Source organism: Tetrao urogallus, assembly GCF_951394365.1.
Source record: "Tetrao urogallus genome assembly, chromosome: 5".
NCBI classification, from domain to species: Eukaryota; Metazoa; Chordata; class Aves; order Galliformes; family Phasianidae; genus Tetrao; species Tetrao urogallus.
The window spans coordinates 39,278,878-39,301,052 of NC_136818.1; the positions used below are offsets into that span (position 1 = coordinate 39,278,878).

General features: G+C 37.5%; 1 protein-coding gene across 1 annotated transcript in view; it reads right to left on the reverse strand.

Moving 5' to 3' along the window:
* Positions 1-329: 329 nt before the first annotated feature.
* The window catches only part of CTNNA3 (catenin alpha 3), a gene marked incomplete at both ends in the record, with an annotated part of 396,193 nt that continues 374,347 nt past the window's right edge, over positions 330-22,175 (reverse strand). Inside the window, 3 exons of the mRNA XM_079535369.1 lie at positions 330-617; positions 5,515-5,649; positions 12,138-12,243. Of these exons, the coding sequence (XP_079391495.1) occupies positions 330-617; positions 5,515-5,649; positions 12,138-12,243 (529 nt within the window). The remainder of the gene's footprint in view (positions 618-5,514; positions 5,650-12,137; positions 12,244-22,175) is intronic.

Below are 22,175 nucleotides of genomic sequence, written 5' to 3' on the forward strand. Positions count from 1 at the left end.
TGACTAGCAAATGCAGAAGGAGGTGGGGCACAGTTTGACACCCTGCATTCTGCTTTTCACTGCCTGTGACACAGTGCCATGGCGTATTGCTCAGAAGTGCTCTGCTGAAACCTGTCAGTATGAAGGCATGATAGTTTGACACTGCAAAACGAGTACTTTTCATCTCTGTGCAGTTAAATAATCCAATGTCATTTTCAAGTAATTTAAGCAAATGTGAAGTTACAGATTTATAGAAAAGCAAAACACTAACATACGGTTATTAAATAAGTAGGGGTAAAAGTGAAAAATCATCAGAATTTTAAGAGAGGAGCATAAAAAGTGGCAGAACATTAGACTATTTCTCTGCCTCTGAATTCACTCATGACTTGAACAGGATGGATTCTCTTCTTTGCAGAACCTTTTCTGACAGCAGCATAGATTTCTTCTGGCTTCTCTCTTTTAATTAGGGGCTTCTTCTCTGGAGCTTTCATTCTCCACATCACAACAGGATGTCTTGGGCCAGTAGGACTCTGGATCTTGATAATCTTTGTGGATGCAATGTAGGACATCTTCACTGTCTGCACCACAGCGTTCATTAAATTTTTGGCAGCCTGAATTAGTGAGGTGACACTATCCAACTGTAATAAGAAACAGAAACATAAGCCTAGGAAAGCAGGTCTGCTTTTAATCACAATATGCTCAGGATTAAACAACAGTTAAAACCTAAGACTAATATAGTAAAGCGTAATTTCTTTGTTTTCTCTTGGTGTGCTTGATCATTATATTCATGTTTCATTGATCAGTATTGAAGTGATACACAGGACTCCGTGCTGGTAAAGTGTAACGGCTGTTTGTTGCTTGCCTTTGTCTAAGAAGTGAGAATTCATGATTCTTGTCTGCAGGGTATCACTGCAATTACTACTGATGGGTAATGAAACCACCTCAAAGAAGAGCTATAAAAATGTTACCTATTATTTTCTTTGCATCAGCACTAGGTAAATTCTCCAGCTGCTCCCATCACATTCCAGTCTTTCTTGTGTGCTTCTGTGTATTGCAGGGATGCTGTGAAGTGGCTGAATTAGTAGCTGCTGAATGTAGTCTCAATGACCAAAATTTTTAAAGCTAGTAAATGTGGGCTAGTGCACACAAACTGCAGTGACTGTGTGGTCTTTTTTTTTTTTCCCCCCAGGAATGAGAACCTTGAGAGGCAGAATGCAAGACAAACCTCTGTATCACATATTACTGCATTCAACAGCACGCTACACAGCCAAGCAAGTGTTAAAGGCATTCTCCATGGATATTTTTGGAAATAAATAGTAGTATATATCTTGATTCCAACTGAAAATTGACTGACTGTAGAGGGGGTGGGGAAAAAAAAAAAAAAAAAAAAAAAGACAGTTTTAACTACTATGTTATCTTTGCAGTGCTGCTCTGTAGGGGAATACAAAATCTGAACATACTGTTCTCTTCTCACCTAAGGCTTGCATGGTGTGTAGGGACTGAAAGCAGACAGTGCTGGGCCACTTTACTTTCTTAGTTCTCTCCTTAGTCCCAGTGACTTTGGTAGCCTGGACTGATGCTGACGTATCAGTGTTGCACAGTACAGTTGTGTGAAAGGCCAACACAGACCTATGGCATGTGCTGAGTATGGGCATTTTATTCTGACATAACCCTCTCCCACAATGAACCATCTCAAACTCTTGTGTCTTAGTTTCAGCTGGATGGAATTGTTTTCTTCAAAGTGTCTGGTGTGATGCTATGTTTTGGTTCTAGGAGAAAAACAATGCTTATAACACACTGATGTTTATAGCTGCTGCTAAGCAGCATTGTACAAAGCCAAAGTCATTCTCAGTGATGGGCAGAAAGAGTTAGGAGGGAACAGAATATGGACAGGTGCCTTAAACCAGCCAAAGGGATATTCTGTACCATAGAAAGGAGTTCTGGAGAGGGTGGGAGTTAATCTCTCTCTTCCACTGTTTGGGGTACTAGCTAAGCATCAGTCAGGAGTGGTGAGCAATTATTTGTGCATCATTTGCTACATATATTTATAGTCATAATTATTTTACTTTACTTCATCTTAGTAAATTTCTCAATCCATGAGTTCTACTTTGTTATTTTTTTGTTTTTATTCTTTCCCCTGTCCCACTGGGAATAGGGGGGAGTGAGCAAACGACTGTGTGGTGCTCAGCCATCTTCTGGGTTAAATCACAACAGTCAGAAGCACAATTTGGGTCTGACACACTTTAGATGGTGATGTCTAGCAGGATGTATGCAGAAAAGTTGCTGTTATGATGGGAGGAGCCTACACTGGGGGCTGTGTCTTGATAAAAGCCAAGAGTAAGAGCAAGGATTTTACTATAGGCCAACACTGGCAGAAGAACTGATTGTATAATTGGCCATCAGTGTTACTTAAAACATTTGAAAATGAGGTGGTTACCTTCTCATTTTGCATGTTTTTTGAATACAGACTGATAAGGCTCAGGGACCTCCTTCCAGAATAGGGCTAAGATCACAGAGGGAGAGGAACTGATGTGTGCAGGTGTTTGACTATGTCTCCTGGTCTTAAAATCCAGCTGCACAGGATTGCTTTGTCTGTTTGTTGCAACTGTGCCCAATGTTAGGCCACTGTGTGCCACCCTTGTGCATTGAAAAGGTATATACACATCCATTGTACTCAAACAGCAAGAAAGTAGGCTGTGTTTTGACTCTTTGGGAAGGTGTTGGGTTTTTTTGTTTGTTTTTGTTGACATAGCTAAATAATGCCATAATTCATGTTAAGCACAGGACTCACATTTGTTTACAATTTAAATGTTTGTAATGAATGCTGTCTTTCCCTTTTACTTTACAGTACTGTTTGTGTTTTGATAGTGTTCCCAGGAAATGGTAGAGGTACATATATATGGTATAAATCATCTTAGCTAGTAGCTTTTTATTTAAAGATACCACACTGTATTTAATTTTAAGGCTGACAATTTCAATTGTAAAGGAATCTCCATTTTGAATAGCTTGAAGAAAGCCCTTGAGAAATAGTTACTATTTATTTAAATCTCATTGATTAACATTTATTGCTTATATGTGTTGTACATACAGAGGTTGCTCCAAAGGTAATGCCTTTTAGTCATTTCCAGGAAAACTACAACAGATGCAAGTACCATAACAAAGCTGTTTGATAGAGCAAATGCTCAGGTATAAAAAACACTGCTTCTTAACACAGTCACCAGCAGTAGCTGATTGGAGCAGATGAGCTGATTGAGACACTCTGCATTTTGTGGTGTGACAGCTGTATGTGGCTGTCCAGAATGCAACTTGTCTTTCACACTGCTGTCACCACTGCTGAAACACACCACCCACTGCCACACTGTGCTTCTACCCGCTGGTTGGTCTCTATAAACATTCAGTAAGTGTCAATGAATGTCAATGGGCACCATTTTTTCCACACGGAAGAATTTAATGACACACCTTTGCTGCAGATGCCATTGTGTCAGTCTGTCCCTCTGCTGTCATATGCCACATGGCAACAAAATGCAAGGGAATATTGCAGTAAAATAACGTCCACCTGAGCAACCCACCATTTTATGATGTTCTTGCCAAAGCAAGGAAGAAAAGCAATTAAAAAATCATGCAAAATTTGCATCAGTTTGCATCTCTCAAAGGAGAGATATTGTGCTTTCTACTTCTTGCACATGCATTTATATGTGTAAAGGTGTGTACAGAAATACTTTGTGTACATGCACACAGCAATTGTTTATTAAATTTTGCACTTGTGCATATACCACTGATGAAGCTCATTACAGTTTGGAAATAATTGAAAGTGTTATTTCAACTTTGTGCATCCTGTTTTGAAACATTTTTCCCTCTTCTGTAACAGCAGTTGAGGACCTTAATGGGAGAATGATCTTCAGTTTGATCACGCAGCATTCCGAACACTTTCGCAGTATGCAGATTTGCAAACTGATGTGTTAGCGAAGGTGGTCTCCCCTTAGCCAGGGCAAGTGAATTTGTGAGTGAAGTGATGAGGTGAGGGGAATGTGTTACTGTCTCTGTACAGTTGTTTTTGTAACACTTTATATGCAGGAATGCATGTAAGGCGAAAAACAGCAATAACTCAGGAAACGATTGGATTTGCATTTTTGGAATCAAATCTGAACAGAAAGATCTCTAGTTAATACTGTACCTTCCTCCAGAAATGCTAGGAAAAAACCAAAGCCATATTCTTTTGTCACAGGAGGTTAAAATGCTAAGGGGACTAATTGCACTTATCTATGAAAACATCTAAAATTTGGCATGGCTTGCTGCAGCACACAAGATTTTTAGAAAGGATTTCCAGTTTATAATAATTATGTAATCTTTGTATGACAATAGTTTAAACCAGTAAGACGTATTTGGGGGCTGCCTAGCCATGTTAAGCTAGTAGGCTTAGCAGTTCAATGTAATAGTTGTGACGCTGTTTAAGAAAAATAGCAGAATTTTGTCTGTCTTCACGCTGTTGCTTTCTAGATCAGCAGGCAAAGCCATAAGAATCTCATTTTTCATTGGCTGCTAGAGGCATTGTAAGTACTTGCTTTTTTCTACCATTCTGTGTATCACAGAATCACCGAAGTTGGAAAACACACGATCCAACCATCCACCTATCACCAATAGTTCTCACTAAACCATGTCCCTGAACACAACGTCCAAGCATTCCTTGAACACCTCCAGGGTCGGTGACACCACCACCTTCCTGGGCAGCCCATGCCAGTGCCTGACCACTCTTTTAGAAAACCAGTATTTCCTAACGTCCAGCCTAAATCTCCCCTGGCGCAGCTTGAAGCCATTCCTTCTAGTCCCATCACTAGTTACACAAGAGAAGAGGCTGACCCTCAGCTCACTACAACCTCCCTTCAAGTAGTTATAGAGAGCAATGAGGTCTCCCCTGAGCCTCTTCTTCTCCAGGCTGAACAATCCCAGCTTCTTCAGCAACTCCTCATACGGCCTGTGCTCCAGACCACTCACCAGCTTTGTTGCCCTGCTCTGGACATGCTCTAGGGCCTCCATGTCTTTCTCCCAGTGAGGGGCCCAAAGGAAAACACAGCTCCCTAAGTGCAGCCTCAGCAGATCTGAGTACAGAGGGATGATCACCTCCCTGTTCCTGCTGCCCGCGCTATTTCTGATACAAGCCAGGACACCATTGGCCTTCAGCATTTTGTTCTCAACTGGAAGTACGACTATGGGGATCAGTTGTTGTGCATACATCCATACAGCTGTGTGTACCTGATATATATTAAAAGACTACTGTTTCTTAAAAAACTAGCTAATCTGGAGTAACAGCAAAAAAATTTTCTGCTGTTTTTAAGAATCTAAAAAGAAAAACATCCGCAATTGCAATTCATGCTTCACTTTCTTATAGCCTGCCTAAAGTAAGTGTTAAAGAAAAAGGTAGAGAACAAAAGAAATTCAGATCTATGCTAGAACATATCATGAGCACAGGAAAGGACAATGTCAAGTGAAGATATTTTAGTTTGTATTGACTGTAATTCATGCCATTTTTCTACTTACAGCAGACATGATGAGCTCTCCACCTAGATTCTGGATTTCTGCTTTAACTTGACTGCAGATTTTGAGCTGATGGGAGTACAGCTTGATCTGTTCTAGGTAAGCCAACAAATCCTGTTTACATGACTGGTCTGGACACTGAGGATTAAGAAAAGAATAGTAAAGCATGTGCATTTCATTTCAGACATCATATTAAATACTTAACTGAGGAGCATTTAAATCACTCATACAAACATCCTTGTACTCTTTTCTTTTACGCTGCAGGGACTGCTTTAGTAACACTAATACTTAATGTACGGAATGACTGTTCTTCTATTCCTAAGAGGCTTTATTTCTAAGTTATCTAGAAGTAATAGTTAAATAGCAAATGTAAACACAAATGCAAGAAGAATGTTAACATTTATAAAAGTTATGCTTTATCTCCTAATATCAATCTGTTTTGTTGGGTTTTTTTTAAATTTTATATCCATTTTATTCAGCTTAATGTCAGATGTGCTGTTTCAATGGGAACAGGGAAATAACAACAGCTTACGGCTCATTCACTGATTTCAGTACTTAAAAAAAAAAATGTATGTCATCTTTTCCACCTTCACTTCTGTGAGCTCCCACAAATACTTGGAGGGGAAGTACTGGTTTAAATAAACCTATAGTGGGCTAAAAGCCTGAAAAAGCAATAATTGTACTTAATTCAAGAAATACTTTACATAAGCAACTGGCTTTGCTGAAGAAACCTGGTAGTTGTTCAAAATGGGATGTGTTTATTTCAAGTGCAATGGTTCTTCATGGCTCTGCAGTAGTAAATCAAAAAGTTCATGTTTTGGTCTTTTAGAAGAGGCAGCAAAGAATATAGCAAATGAATCTGAAAAATTGTTGATTACTATGAATGAAATATCAGTCCTTACCTTGTGTTCAGCTAGATCCACTACTGAAGTGTTCTCTGTACTTCACCATAGTTTAAAAGAAAAACAGAACAGACTTTCTCAACACCCTCTCAACATGCACCATTTTCAAAGCGTAACCAGTATTCAAATCTCAGTGACTGTTGAGAAGACTTTGAATACTTGTTTACTTCTTACAGTAATTAACAAAAAAATCTGTCCTTCTGGCCAAATGCAGCTGTAACCTCTTTAAGCATCACAACTATATTAAAGGTCTATTTCCTAGAATAAGGTGCTTGCTTTTATATTACTCTGTGATTTACTTCTCCCCACTGGAAAACCTCACTAGATAGAAAGACAGGGTACTAATACAGTATCTAATGCACTTCAAGTCGTGACAGCATCAATTATAGAAGCTCAGAGACAACACTATTTTAATTTCTTACATAATACTCTTAAATAACATTTGCAAGTTAGGCACATTTACTATCTTCTTTTTATACACTTAGGGAAGAAATGTGTAACATTTTAGGAATGCCAAAGAGATGGTATGCACCAAAGATAGGGAAAACATAACCTCCTCAGAGACCCTGAGGTTAAACTAGCTCTATCTAGCGCTCAGCAGCATTTAGATAAGCAAGTGTAAGGCATTGCTGGAAAAAAGCATAAATACATTTCATAAGCCTGTAGGGTAACCACAGCTTCAATGAAATACAGCTTTATTAAAGCAAAGCTTTACTTTACCTGGTGCAGGTAAAGAAGTATCATAAAATACATGCTGTTATCTTACTGAGTCCTGTGTATGTTCACTATTTACCTAAAGGAACCTTTGGTCTGACACGCTATACCCATTTTTATGTACTTTACCCATAAAACTTTAGGAGAAAGGAGGCATTTCTAGGAGTAAAGATAACATTTTATGTTACCTTAGGTAAGATAAAGTACAATAAAGCCAAATTAAAGACTCATACCTTATAGCATATCCCAATCAACCACAAACAGATGCTAGAAAGAAATGTACTCTGTGAAGAGGGTATTCCATAAGGAACCCTCTGCGTATTACTCAGAAACATCTGGTACAAACAACACTTGCTTACTAGTGAGACAAAACACTCAGCTGAAACAGAAAATAATTTAAAAATACTGAGATTAATCATTCCACAGCCCATTGATGGGTACCAGTTCAATGCCTAGCGCACAGAAACAAGTTCTTAGCTAGAATTCCTGGCAAAGAGTGAGGGCTTCTTTTTGATATACAAGGGCTGCTCCAAAAGTAAAAGTCTTCATTTTATTATGTTGGCCCACAACATCAGAGGTATGTAGAGGTTGAACCACCCCACCAGTAGTACATTACATTTTTTTGCTGTGCAATAAACGGCAACAGAGGGGCAGTCTGCCAAATGGTGTCTGATATACAAGTGCATATGAAGCAAAGGGGGGTCACTGAATTCTTCCATGTAGGAAAAAACAGCACCCACTGACATACACTGATGCTTGGTGATCATATGGAGACCAGCCAATGGATGTGAACACAGTGACAGCTACATTTCCAGCAGTGGCAACGGTAATGGTGCATCACCTCCACTGGTGCAGATTTTGGTGAGCACATGCAGGGTCTGGTTCATTGCTGACTAAAATGCATAGCTAATGGTGGGGACAAGGTCAAAAAATAGTGTTTTGTAGCTGACAATTTGCTCTCTCAACTATTGCTATTATCCTTTTTATGTGTGTTGTAGCTTCCACATAAATAAGCAGGAGGCATTACTTCAGAGCATCCTGCATATATCGAAGTTAGCAGAATGTTAACAAAAGCTTTCTGTAAAAAAAGAATCAGAATGGCATCCACGAGAATTCTGACAATAAACAAAATTGTTCCTACTTTATTTTGATTTCACCCCATTTGCTAACACAGTCAGCAGAATTTCCCTAGAATCTGAATCTGTCTTCACGGTGAGCAGTACTGGGCACGATCATACACAAACCCACCACTCTACATAATTGCTTATGTGTGATTTATTGCAACTATTTGTTAGCTGTAAGTTTTTAGGTGATCCGCTCCTGTAGTTAGATGATCATTTTGGCACATCTGCTTGGTTCATATCAGCTATTTAAAATATTATAGAATCATAGAGAGGCCCGGGTTGAAAAGGATCCCTGCTGTGGGCAGGGTTGCCAACCACTAGACCAGGCTGCCCAGAGCTACATCCAGCCTTACCTTGAGTGCCTCCAGGGATGTGGCATCCACAACCTCTCTGGGCAACCTGTTCCAGTGCATCACCACCCTCTGATTGAAAGTATCTATCATATCATCAGCTTATGTACATCAATCAGCACCTAAAATGTGATTTTTTTTAAAAAAAATTTCAGGACAACTTTCCTAGGTACCTGAAAACAACTTCTTAATTAGATTACCTGATTCTGTAGGAAAAAATGTTTCATATTGATTGCTACACTTCCAAAGTAATTTATGTTTTGTTGCACTGATGTGCTGAGTACAAGACCACTGCACATTGAGGAGTTAGAGATCCACAAAACAGAGAAGGTGAGCCTCTGGCCATGCTTCTGCACATACCATCTTTTTTGTTTGACACCAGAAAAGTGGTGGGTTGTTTTTCTTTTTTTTTCTTGTTAGAAAATCCTGTCAATAGCTCCAATGATGGAAACTGGGGATATCTCTTGCATGGACAGATCTGTCCAGACTGCTTGCATAGATTTAAGGCCCATTTGATGTTGCACTGGGTTTCTACCATCTGAAAGGAATAGGATTACTTACTCAATTTCCTCCTCATAGGAATTCTGATAAACAGCATTTTAAATGATACCTCACAGTCCAAGTGCCTATCTTACTGGGATCATAATGTACCAGCACCTCCTGCTGCTGAAACGATTATTACTGAGGAGTCTTGTAGTAAAGACCTTAATCTACAGCATATGTCACTAAAAACAATGTACTACCTTAATCTTTGGGATTTCAGGTTACAAATTTGACAATGAATTTGAAATAATGCTATTTAAATTTATCAGCAACATACTTGTGATTAATTTGCCTAAGTTGATGCTGAATGTGATTATGTTTGCAGTTGTTAACTCCAAGTCATATTTAAGTGCTGTGAATATGGACTGAATTCTGCTGATTCTAACATATAGAATCCCTTTCTTTCCAATACATGAAGATGTTGCAAAAATCAGAATTGAAGAACAGCATAACAGAGATGCTGTTGTGGCTGATCATTTGGTAAAATACTGCAAATAGAATATCAGTTGTTTTTGATTTTTTTTCCTTACACAAAACTATATAGAATATCTAATTCCACAGTTATCAATTGTGATTCTCTGAAATTACATGGAGCATGAACAAGAACCGTTCATTTGGAAATGTTTTATGTCGTATTCTATTGAAGAGATACAATGATTCTTCATTACGCAGTGATTGCTTTTTCAGGTTTTTTCCCAGGTTTCAATCTTGACAGAGAAAAAAGAGCAAGTTCTGCTTTTCTTCCTCATGTCTCTTTGAATACTGAATACGTTCATCATATGTTACCAGGGTCCTGATAAAAGCAAAGGCATAGTCAAGAGTAATCCTTGAGTCCTGGGATGACTGTGAAGATGAAAGTAAATGACAATATTAGAAATGATAACAAATAATTGAAGTGATGCAGGGTAAGTTCAACAGCAGATGTCATAAGCATTAGAAGCAAATAAGCATATACAATAAAATAAGAGATTAGTTAAACATTAAACATGATTCAAAGACATAAAACTGAGTCAGATGTCTTTGTCAGTAAGTTTGATACTTCTGCAGTGAATATAACTACAACCTCAGCTAGATAGGCATCTGACTTAGTAAAAAGTAGAATCTTGCTCTTACTCCTACTGTCAGATGAATAATATGATTCATTTCTCTGGTGACTAGAAATCTTTCAATTTCTATTCCCAAGCAAAACCACCCTTTACCATACAGAGTATTTTTCTCACTGTGCTTTTCTTCAGTCTACGTGGTATTTGTGAAGACTAACAATTGTTATTTTACCATATTTCCTCTGCTCTGCTCTCTTGAAAAGAAGTGTTACATTCTGTTGACTACCTAATAGCTGTTCAATTAATTTGGTTCAAACTGAAGGAACCCTTCAAGAATTTGGTGTCCAGGCTGGAACTGGAGCTTTGATCAAGTTTTGTGAACAGCTTTCCCAGTGGCATTAACCTATTTTTTCAGTAAATATGCCACGTGTTCTCTTTCAGTAAAAAGCAAATTATTATGTGTAACTTAGAATTGTGTGTAAAAATGGATTTGTATTATTTACTTCAAAAGAGAAAACCAATGACTGTACATCATACCAACTGTAAGGTTTGTGTTTTAACATGGAAGTCCATGCATGTGGTTTTTTTCACCATTATATATAAACTCACTATTGTATTTGAGGTACATGTGAGAGAAGTATGGTGAATCAAGGCTTATTAACTATGTGCAATCTCTTACATGGGACCAACAGAAATTATCTGAGTGAATTTAGTAAAAGAGTTAATTAAAATGTAGTCACGTTTCCCAGCAACTAAGGAAACACACTGGTTATCAGCACTAATAATTCATGGCTAATTCACTCTCACATTTCTAGTCTGGTGTTGTTGTAACAATACAAAAATAAAATTTTAGGTAATTAATATTTCTGTAAGAAAGACTGAATTTTCTATTCAAAAAGAAGTAAAAGGTTGTGACACATCTCTAGATTTGATAACACGTAATTTTCTGCAATACATCAGTAATGATTACAGTTTTGAATTTTAATTTTTAATTGATGAAAGGAATTGATGAAGGATCCAGTTCATTTGAAAAGAGACATGCTGGAAGAACACTTGTCAAGATCACCTTCCTTTTTTTTTGTGTGTGTGTGTGTGTTTTGCTTTGTTTTTTTAAGTTTCTTTTTGTTGTTGTTGTTTTTGTTATTTAGCTTATTTAGCTAGTAAAAGCTTTTAGAATTAATTGGAAACAAAGTAACTCTCACAGCTGTAGAACTATTCATTTTATGATGATAGATATTTCTTTTCAGTGGTAAGAAACCATCTCAAGACTTCAGGTATGCAGATGGCAAAATTTTACCTATTGAGAAGGGTATTTAGATTGAAAACAATTTGACATCGATAACCCAAAGAAAAGGCCAGAACTGGAGGAAAAAGATGTCAGAAGGAGAACCTAGATTCAGCAGAAAGCAAACATTCAAAAAATACATATAATATGCTGCAAAACAAGTATTTTGAAGACAAAGAAGAAAACTAACATAAGCATGGTCCCAAGACCTAGCACCTGTTAACACTGCTTGGAAATACTATGCCACTTGTGAGTTTCCACGTCTAAGCTGATTTGCCTCATTTTTTTTTCTGAGTAATTTAACTGAGAAAGTGAAGAAGGAACTACAACGTTGTATTCACAGCTTAAAGCAGAAGTTGAACATACTCACAGTTATACAAGTGTATATAAGTAGGTGTATGTGTATATATATTTGCACATGTTGCTGAATGTATATAGACAGGTATTTAAATAGTATGAGGAAGAGAATCCACCTATACATGACATGGTCTATATATCCATCATCATCCAGATATCCATCTTCTCCAGGGGAAGTGGGGGGAGAAGGAAAATCAGATCTAAAAATGTCATAACTATTTCTGTGTGTGACCTTCGCAGGTGTTGGAACTTCTGTGCACAGGTCAAGTTGTGACAAAGGTTAATGCATTGCTACATAAATAACCTACCTGATTGGCAATCAACCGTGCCAGGACATCCATCCTCGATCCTGACTCTGAAATCATTTTTGCAGCATTAATTACATCAGATGTGTTCTTCAATGGTCCTCTACCCCTTCAGATGAAACAGAGACTTTATTACATTATTCGAAACTGAGAATAAATCATAGCGATGCAGATTAGGCACAGAAGGACTCAACTGAATTAAAAAAAAAAAACAAAAAACACTGATCTGTACAGAAGCAACATTAATTAAATCCCCGCTTCCAAGTGTTTTGTTTTCATGTCCCACAGATTTGCACTGCTTGGCTTCAACTGGATGCAGAAGTACCAGAAAAATGTCACATATTTTCATCCTGCAAGTGTAATCCATGCTAAATCCTAAAAACATGGATTTTTAAGTCCAGTTCCAATATGTCACATATAGATAATTCTATGGGAAAGGTGAAGGTTTAGTACAGAGACTGCTTGTGCTGCTTGCTCTAATTACCCTGCAGTTATACAACATTTATGTTCCTTTCCCTTCCAGCAGTTTTCTGCTAGGTACTACCTAGTAAAGTATTTTCCAGTTATTACAAAAAAGAAAGTTTATCAGAGTGATGAATTCTAAGACTCATTGTGGATGTCTGGCCAGAAAACTCAGGTTACTTTATGAAATTGGTGTATTGGCATAAAGGAATTATGAACAGGAATGCAATGAAAATTAACAAATACCACTCAAAACTTGGATATGCCATATCTGAAAATGCTACATAGTTTTCAGAACAATTCAGCATAACCGTAAAATTCCTCTGAACAATTTTTTCAAGAAGCCACCTTCAGGCTTCTTCAACACTGAAATACTTCAGCTAAACTAAAAAGCAACATTTATTTTACCTCACACTTATGAAGTACGCACCCGTGCTAAATTCAGCTCTGCATTTCAGCTTTTGTTACAGATTTGTAGTTTAAAATAACAAAAACAAACAAACAAAAAACAAACTCATTTGCCCTAAAACATTTTGTATGTGGTTACACAATCAGTTAAAAAAAAAAAAAAATCAGTAAAAAAGACAACGATGGCAACACCAGCACGGCTAATAATTGTTAAACTCTTACTTAAATACAGTGTTTTGCAAAAAACTATTCTTTGATCCTTGGGGTAAAAAGCATGCTTTACAAATTATAGTTCCTTATTCTCAACTGTTGAAGCCTACACCTGGAAAAAAAAATACAAAAAACACAGAACTGGATATCTTGCATATTATTTTGCTACAGAAAGGTATTTTCTTGACATGGAAAACCCATTGAGGCAATTTTCATTGTTGCTTTTACCTTTTACTCTTTAGTAGTACAGAGGAATACTTACACTGCATACTGAACCTATATAAAGAAATCCTGTAAAGTAAAAATCCAGACTTAACAGTGAAACTGTACAAAAAGTAACTATTATCTACAACTAAAGAACCAGGGAGAGGAGAGTGCGGACTAAGTAACAGTGATAACTGATTTTTTTGCTCGGATTAACTACCTGGCTCCAGATGCTAAAGAGATGAAAAACAAATCTATGAAAGCCCTTCGTTTTTTCTTTCCTAGTCAGTAGACAGCTTCCTACCAGTTTTAGATTTTCTTGCATTTTGTGTGTCAAATTTGAAGTACGAAAATACACTTTGCTTTGAGAGTCTGTTTCACCGTCATCCATATAACTTGCCAGAATTTTTTTGCTGATACTTCACTTGGTTCCCTTTTAGAGCCATTGCATCAATGGTCTTTCCCTTCTACAAATGTAGTTCAGGACTATCCTCCACTAGGTGCAGAAGTATCCCTGCCTAATCTGTGAGAGTATTATGGTTGTAGTCTAGTTGCTAAAACTGAGTTAGTGTAGACAATATAGACCTCCATGCAGAAGCTTAAGAACATTAGCTTAGCACGTTCATCCACAGTAGATTCTTAGAGAGAGGAAAAATAAATCCTCCCCACACAACTGTCTTAGTTTCAGCTGGATGGAATGATTTTCTTCGGAGTGACAGGTATGATGCTATATTTTGGTAGATACTGCTAAGTAGAACTGTACGGAGCCAGTGTTAAAGTAATGTTTAGTGTGCATTCAGCATTGCAGTCATCTTTAGGCTACAGAAACTGTATTATTGATATTTTTACTAATTACAGTCTTTGATTTGTCTCGTTGGGGAATCTGGCTACAGAGGATATAGAGGTAGACGCCTTCCAGCAGTTTCTCAGCTTCCCTTTCACTTTTCCTTCATTCCCAAGAGCTCAGGAGACAGAGTAGCTCCTGAAAATTCTGAATATCTGTGGGATTTCAAACCAGCATGCTCCTATTGCTATGCATTGTGAATGTTATTCAGGCTAAGTTTAATGTTTAACAATTATTTAAGAATATCACCCAGAGATCTGCCCCAAGACAGGACACTTCTGGATGACAGGGAGTGTGGGATGGTGTGGGCAGATGGCTGGAGCAGTGGGCACCCCCAGTGCTTTGGAACTTCACCTCTGAATAACTGCAGAACTCTGAAGATCTAGTACAATATTTGGAAAAGATCTGCAGTTGCCTAGCAATCCTAAGGAGGCACACATCACTGCAGCATGCTGGGGCTTGACCTATGCCTACCAAGCACTGTTCAACACTAACCAGCATCCTCAAGGAAAAGAAAACTAAATATCTCTCTGATGACAATGCAAGGGACCTTCCAACTTCATTAATAGGTCCTGCAGCAGCTCCAGTTCCTGCAATAGGTCCTGCAGCTGCTCCAAGCATTACGTGAGACCCTGCTGTGTCTCCAGCCCTCATGATGAACCCTGTAGCTGATCCTGCTATGGGTCCTGTGGCTGTTCCAAGTATTGCAATGAGAAAATGAAAAAAAATTCTTCCCAAGGGAGTTGCAGTAAGACAATACCATAAACCATTTGCAGGTCAGCAGCAGTATAAATTTTCTCCTCTACAAAGTTTTCCATCTTTTTTCTCTCTTCTATGAGAGAAATTCTAATTTCTTGGTTGTGGTGCTCATTAATTTTATTTTTTTTAAATTGGCCTGTCTTTCCCTTTTTTTTTTCAATTGGGTTCAGAGCCTACACTGCACTCTGAATGCCATTACTTGATTTATTGTTTGGAAGGTCTATTTATTTCCGCACATATTACTATTTACAAACACTGAAGCTGTATTAGATAAGTTTATAGCAGGGCTCTGAAAACAAAGATGAGACACAAAGTACTGTATTTATGAGCAATTACATGCCCCCAGGGTAGTGATGGATTATTATTAGATCATTTAAATCAATTGTTCTATCCAATGAGAAGACTGGGAGTAACCCATAAATAATTACAGTGTGAAGTCTAGCTGTGTGTCTAACTAGGAGTTTAATTGATGTCTGTACAAATGAAATCAGTTGAGAGCATCTCAGCGAAGTCATGGATGAGAAAAAGCTTCACAGAAACTTCTCTTGAAAAGTATAAACACAAGAAAAAGCTTAGAATCTGGTAACAGATGTAACACCAAAGAAAATACTGAAAGACCTAAGTCACACAATCTTATCTCTCTTGCCCCAAGCCGCGATGAACAGTATGTCTGCAGTCACTTCATTTGTGCCTGTGCACTGTCTAAACTTAACTCCAATGACTAACAGGCATCACTATCAGGCATTATTTTTTTTTATTTTACTCCGCAATTTCACTCTGGAAAGTAATTATCAAAAACATTCCCTTAATTCTTAGCTTTTACTTGCATTCTAACTTCATATTCAAAGGCTTCACCATCACAATTTTCTGCGTCCAAGCAAAGCTGAACGGCTTACTGTTACTCACTGTACTCACCTCAGCAAATGCACTTGACAATCATATGGAAGGGGATATAAATAGACTGGGAGGCCAGACTTGCAATTATCTCAAGTATGGAAGAAAATATAGCTATAATTACCAAAAAGAGAACCTGTCCATTCACATAGAATAATTAAATGAACAGATACAAAAGTGAGGTGTCAGTCCCTATGCAGTGTTACAATAAGAAATAATTTCCAGTTCCAACTGATCACAGAAGCATCAAGAATTGGCACTAGAATGCTGCAGAAGAAAAAGCAATGGCAAAATGGTATGCACAGAGGAAAGGCAACACTTCTCTTTGTACAGTAATGAGTTATCTGTAGGTAAGTGACAAAAAACACAACATTCCTGGAATGATTTAATTTAGAAAAGAGAAGACCAGACTAGTGGATTAGGTTTGGGTTTCCTTCCTAAAGTGTCTTTTTACAGTGAAGTAAGGCTCTGTGAAAAACCTTGACATGGGAATTCCTTCAACTGTAGTCAATAGATTATATGGCACAACAGGATTATATGGTACTTGCACTCATGTGGTTATACACAGTCCATCAGTAAACCATGACATTTAATGTAAGATGCACATCTTCTGTCAGAGAAATCTGTTCCATCAAAGCAGCCACCTCCTGTTCCAGGAAGCATAACCAGTGACCCAATTTCTGGATGAACTTAAGGTAGACGAGGCTTCTGAATTCAATAGCACTAGCGTTTAAGAAATATTTATGACAAATGAAGTGGAAGACCTTGAACATAGGAACAGCTCAAGAATCCAAACATTCCCTTTGAGTTAAATGGACAGAAGGCCAACTGTTACTTTTCTGCTTTCTCAGACTTATGCAGAAAAATAATAATGCAACTGTGGCTAAAATAACATTGGAAATAAATGCCGGCATGAGAAGACATAGTACTAATTAAATCCTTTACACCAGTATAGAGATTTTGACAAATTCAGTGATGAGAGCAATGTCTAAAATTCATGTCATTTCACCAATATCACTGTCACTTATTTTAGTCTCTGAAAAAAAACTGAGTCTTGTGATAATTTCATGGAACATCATGAAAACTCTCCGGTGCATTCTAGTTTTTGAGTACCATGCCTGTGCAACACATATTCTCATCTGTGGGCCACCAGAGCCACTGAGGCTCTCTGATGGCAGACCGCCATCACTCTGCCTCTCCCTTCTCTTTGGCTGCTTTCAAGTGGCATCATGCCTGGCTAGCATCTGGAAGAGCTAATAGTCACACCCCTGAGAGTGTCTGTACCTCACTCTTCATACTTTTCCTGAAGCATGCCAGTTCTGATCCTGGGGAATATTGTCACTGCATAACAAAAAAACATGCACTTGTGTTACTGTTGTGACAAAAGTCTGGTAATATTAAAACATAGATGGGATATTTTATTAATATCTTCACATTTTTTCAGAGGAGCTATACCATGCAACCATTCTATATACGTGTGTGTATTCCATATATATTCAAAAATATGAAATAAATACAGATACATAAAACACGTTTAAGTACTTTTTAAAATCCCCCAATAAAATAATAATATAGCAACAACTAGGTTTGAGAAGCACTGTAAAGTCCTTTTCATCTTTGATCACAACTGTCTTCCTATATTAATTTATTAAAAATAGGTAAGACTGTAACAAAAGCAATGGGTTGCATGGTGTATATAGCCCATCTGAATAAATATGAAGATGTAATTACTGAGCAGATATCATACATGAAGCTCTATTAACTGCACTTTGTCTAGTTATAGATGAAAGTTTTACATATGTTGAAGAGGGTTTCCCCAGTTAGTTATCCAACAGTCACCTTTTCCACATGCCATGAGAAATAGCTTTGCACATCTCCCTGTTCATCACATCCATTCACAAAAATTTTATCAGTACAATGTAGGACAGTACCACACCATCACACGTGTGTTCTGATATTTTAAACAAGCATATTTGTGATGAGGTAAGAATGCTTTTCTTCTCACTACTATTCTGGTTTTCAGTTTCTAAGATCAGCAGATCTTCTTAACAGTTATGGGCTTTAATTTGGATGTCTATCATTTTAATCATCCATTAACATTTCTGACTACAGAAAAGGTTGGTTATTTGCTTCTTCACTCTACTATTTTCCCTGTCACAAACAGAAATTATCCAGAGGTTTTAACATATATGTTAACACAAGAAGCTATCCAACAGGATGGAGGGTTCTGTGCTTTAGTCCTTTATGTATCTTTAAGTGGGATTAAGCTTGGTTTTGAACAGACAACATTTAAAAATCTAAGCGCACATTTTAATAACACAGTTTCTTTGCAGTCTGACCTGTACTGTGCAAACCACGCACATGCAAAATGAGATTTCAAATCTCATCCTTTACAGGAGCTCTAGATACAGTGCCCATGACGCTTCTGTGCGTACCGAGAACTTGTCTGCATAAGAGGTACTTAGGGTTGTCTCCCGTAAGAGCTGAAAGAGTAAACATGGAGGTGTTGGCTATGTGGAGCATGTTTCAGACATAACAGTGCTGCCATTCTAGGTCTGTAGCATCTGAAAGCACAGAGGTGAATTATGGCTGAGTCAGAAAGTCAGAACTCTCTCTAAGGGCTCCCACTGCAGAGTGGCCCATCTGCTTCCCACTCTTGTGAGCCATGTGTTGAATTTTCAAGAAGAGTTATAACATGGTCGAGAAAAAGCAAGTGTTGCAGCCCAGAAGCAGAAAAAAAAGCATCTGAAGGTTATTAATGAGTGAAAATATGAATGTAAGTGATACTATAGTGCAGACATGTAACCACTGCCAATTAAACAAGTCAATTCTGCCTATTAAAATCCCCTTGCTATGCTATAAGTTTTAAAAAAGGAAACAAACATTCATTTTATTCTTCAAAGTTTATCTTCCCAGTTCTCTGGTGGAGAAAGCAAACTAATTATTCTGAAAATAATCTGTTGTAACTTAAGTTTGTTTTTTCTTAACCTTTTTCTTCCAGACTATTTCGTTATGTGTACTGCAGGAAGGTTATACCAATAAAACTCAAGGTAATCCCAGCAGGTAGAGGTTAAAAGTCAATCAGAAAATTCAGAATGGCTGTTTTAAGTCTACAGTGCTGTAATTTGTTATGTGCATTTATTTCCCTTGTTCAATTGTGTACTTCAAAAAAAAAAAAAAAAAAAAAATTAAGTGCAAACCTTACCTTTTGATTTTATGGTGCTGTACAGAAGCCCAAAAGCAGAGTGTTGAAGCAAACATGTTACAGTTTTCCATAGGCATTCCATGTCATAACATCATGCTAAACAGTCACAGCTGGGACTGCTGCTGGGAAGGTGCACTTACCACGTGGTTTCCAGGAGAAAAGGAGGTTACATAACCAAAACCTTACTTCCAGCTGTACCACCATTTCTGCAGCACAGTTAGAAGGCAGCTCTCTCTCCCTTGCCTTGCCTGTGGTCCTACACAACCATTCTGCATATTCAACTACCATTAATTAGCCAAACTGCATGCATCCTCTGTACAAGGTACAAAGACTGTCCTCAGTCACCATTTCTGCATCTGCAGGAGCAGATCCTGTGGTAATTTACAGCTGCCTTCTGTGTATCTGTGTACTGTTTCATCAGTCTTACAGCAGGAGCTGCCTGAGGAGTCTGGACAGGCCAGATTCTCCTACATGGCTGTTTAGCAACACACAAGAGCTGCTTGGGGAAGTCTTAACAACACCGTAAAAGAAATCCTCTGCACCACTTCACGGAATCCCTCACGAAGAAATTCAGCTCATCACCTTGTTTTCAGTCACTCCATTAATCCAAACCCATCTACTGCCTCTGGATGCATAAAACTTCCTGGACCATCAGGCATTTAAATGAATTTACTATCACATTCTGTGAAGTAGAACTATCATGTTTTCTTAACATTTTAAGTCTCTTAATAATAGAGTGCATAGTAGAATCTTTGCCGAATGGATGGCATGTATGAATGAGCAGGAGGGTATTTCTCCCTGGAGCTTCAAGTAGGTATAATCATACCTGGAGACAGAAAATACACTAACATAAAATAAATCAATAAATTGTTTTGTATTGATCAGGTAAGTTCACAAAGACAAAACAGCTCTTCTCTCATCTTTCAATTAAAAATGCAAACTGCTGGAATAAAATCACTTGGACAGAGTTTCTCAAGCTATGAAACAGGAATCAGGACAAGGATCAAGGGCTGGAGAATGTTTCCTTTGTATTCTAGCTGGTAAAAAAAATATATTATCTTGCAACCAGCAATTCCCCTCAGAATTTTCCTAGAGCTTCATAACTGACTAGGCATTTTATTGATTCTGCATCTGTTGCTACATATAGTCATCCACATACCATTGATTATATACAATAGGTATTTCCTGAATATACCATAAGCACTGGAGACTACTGCTGTTTACACACAGTTTTACTCAGAGGCTTTCAGGTATTTGGAAAGTGTGACTCCTTAATGGATATTGAAGACAATGAAATACCTTTACCAAGTCCCAAGACTCACAACTCACATGTTTCCTGCTGAACAGGCATGAGATACTACATAAAGATAGAAAGTTGTACTCTATTGTGCAGCCTATGCATGTGTGAACACAGCTGTCAAGAGATCTTTTAATAAGATTAAGCTAAAAGCTATATCAACAGCATTACAGTTTAACTTCCTAAAACTTTTTACCTCAAATATTCTCATTCCCCCTGTCTGCATCTTAGAATCATTGAATGGCTTGGGCTGGAAGGGACCTTTAAGATCATATAGTTCCAACCCCTGCTATAGGTAGGGACACCTCCCTATAGACCAAGTTGCTCAAAGCTCCATCCAGCCTGGCCTTGAATGCCTTAAGGGTGCAGGCAACCACAACCCCTCTGGGGCAACCTGTTCCAGCGTCTCACCACCCTCACAGTAAAGAATTTCTTCCTAAAATCTAGTCTAAATCTACCCTCTTCCAGTTTAAAGCCATTTCTTAATTTCTTCATAAACACCATCCAGAGAGTAAAAATGAAAAGTATATACTAAAGTATATACTAGTATACTTTAGTATAGTATACTAGTATACTATACTATACAATAGAGTATACTATACTAATATAGTATACTCTAGTACTAAAGCATTTTGAGCTTTGTTTACTTCTAGAACTCAAGACTGCACACTGGTCAGGTCTTCAAGCATTTCATTTATAACCACTGAAGCCCAAATCATTTTATTTTTAAATAAAAGCTGAAGGCTCTGTGCAATTCAAAACAAGGGTTGTCTTAGCATAAACAGCCACAGTGACTGGCCAGCAATGCACTCCAACTCAGTACCAGGACTTTAGTAATTTTAGGCACCTCTACAATAAGGGTAAAGGAAAGAGATGACAACTGAAAGAAAAAAAAAAAATCTTTGGATGTGAATCAGTGATCTCAGCAGATCATCTACTCAGAGGTCTTCAGAAGTAGATACTTTAGGGAAAAACTCATTACTAGATGCAAAAGAAAACTGGGAGAACTGACAAAACTAATCATAGCAATATCATCGGCTAGGAAGTATGCCAGGTCTTACTTTTGGTATTGTTTTAGTCCACAGAGCTAACCTTCACAAAACCCTGTACCTTTCTTCAAATTCTTTCAACTACTGACTCCTTCCAATACTTCCTATTATAATACTCTTTCTTGCAGGCTTTATTGTTCCATAGAAACGCTGATTCCAAAATTAATCTTTCAGAATGCCTTTTCCTACCCAGAACATCTTGCTCATCAACAGTGATATCATTTTCAGAATTTACTTATGCTATCCTACTTCCAGCATTATTTTATATATATATTATATTATATAATATTATTATATATATTATATATTATTATATATTATTATATATTATTATATATTATTTATATATTATTCCAGCTACTAATAATGATGTTTTTTAACACTCCTACCCACTAGCTATTGCTAATAGCCTTTAGAGCGAGTACAAAAATAAAAAAGACCACTCTCAGGAGGTACAATTATTAATTTAACTACCCAGAGTACCACAACAAAGGTAGGAGAAATCCCCACCAAAAATAAATGAAAATATGAAATAATTGAGTCAAAGCCTGACTCAAAAATTCAGCTGAGCTATCAACCTGGTTACATTTTTGTTTACAGAGATTTAATGGCATATAAAAATTATGCCAGATTGTTCTTTCAGACTGCTCATATACTGTTTTGCAAAGATCACAGTTTTTGAAAATATGATGAATGGATTTTAAGTTGA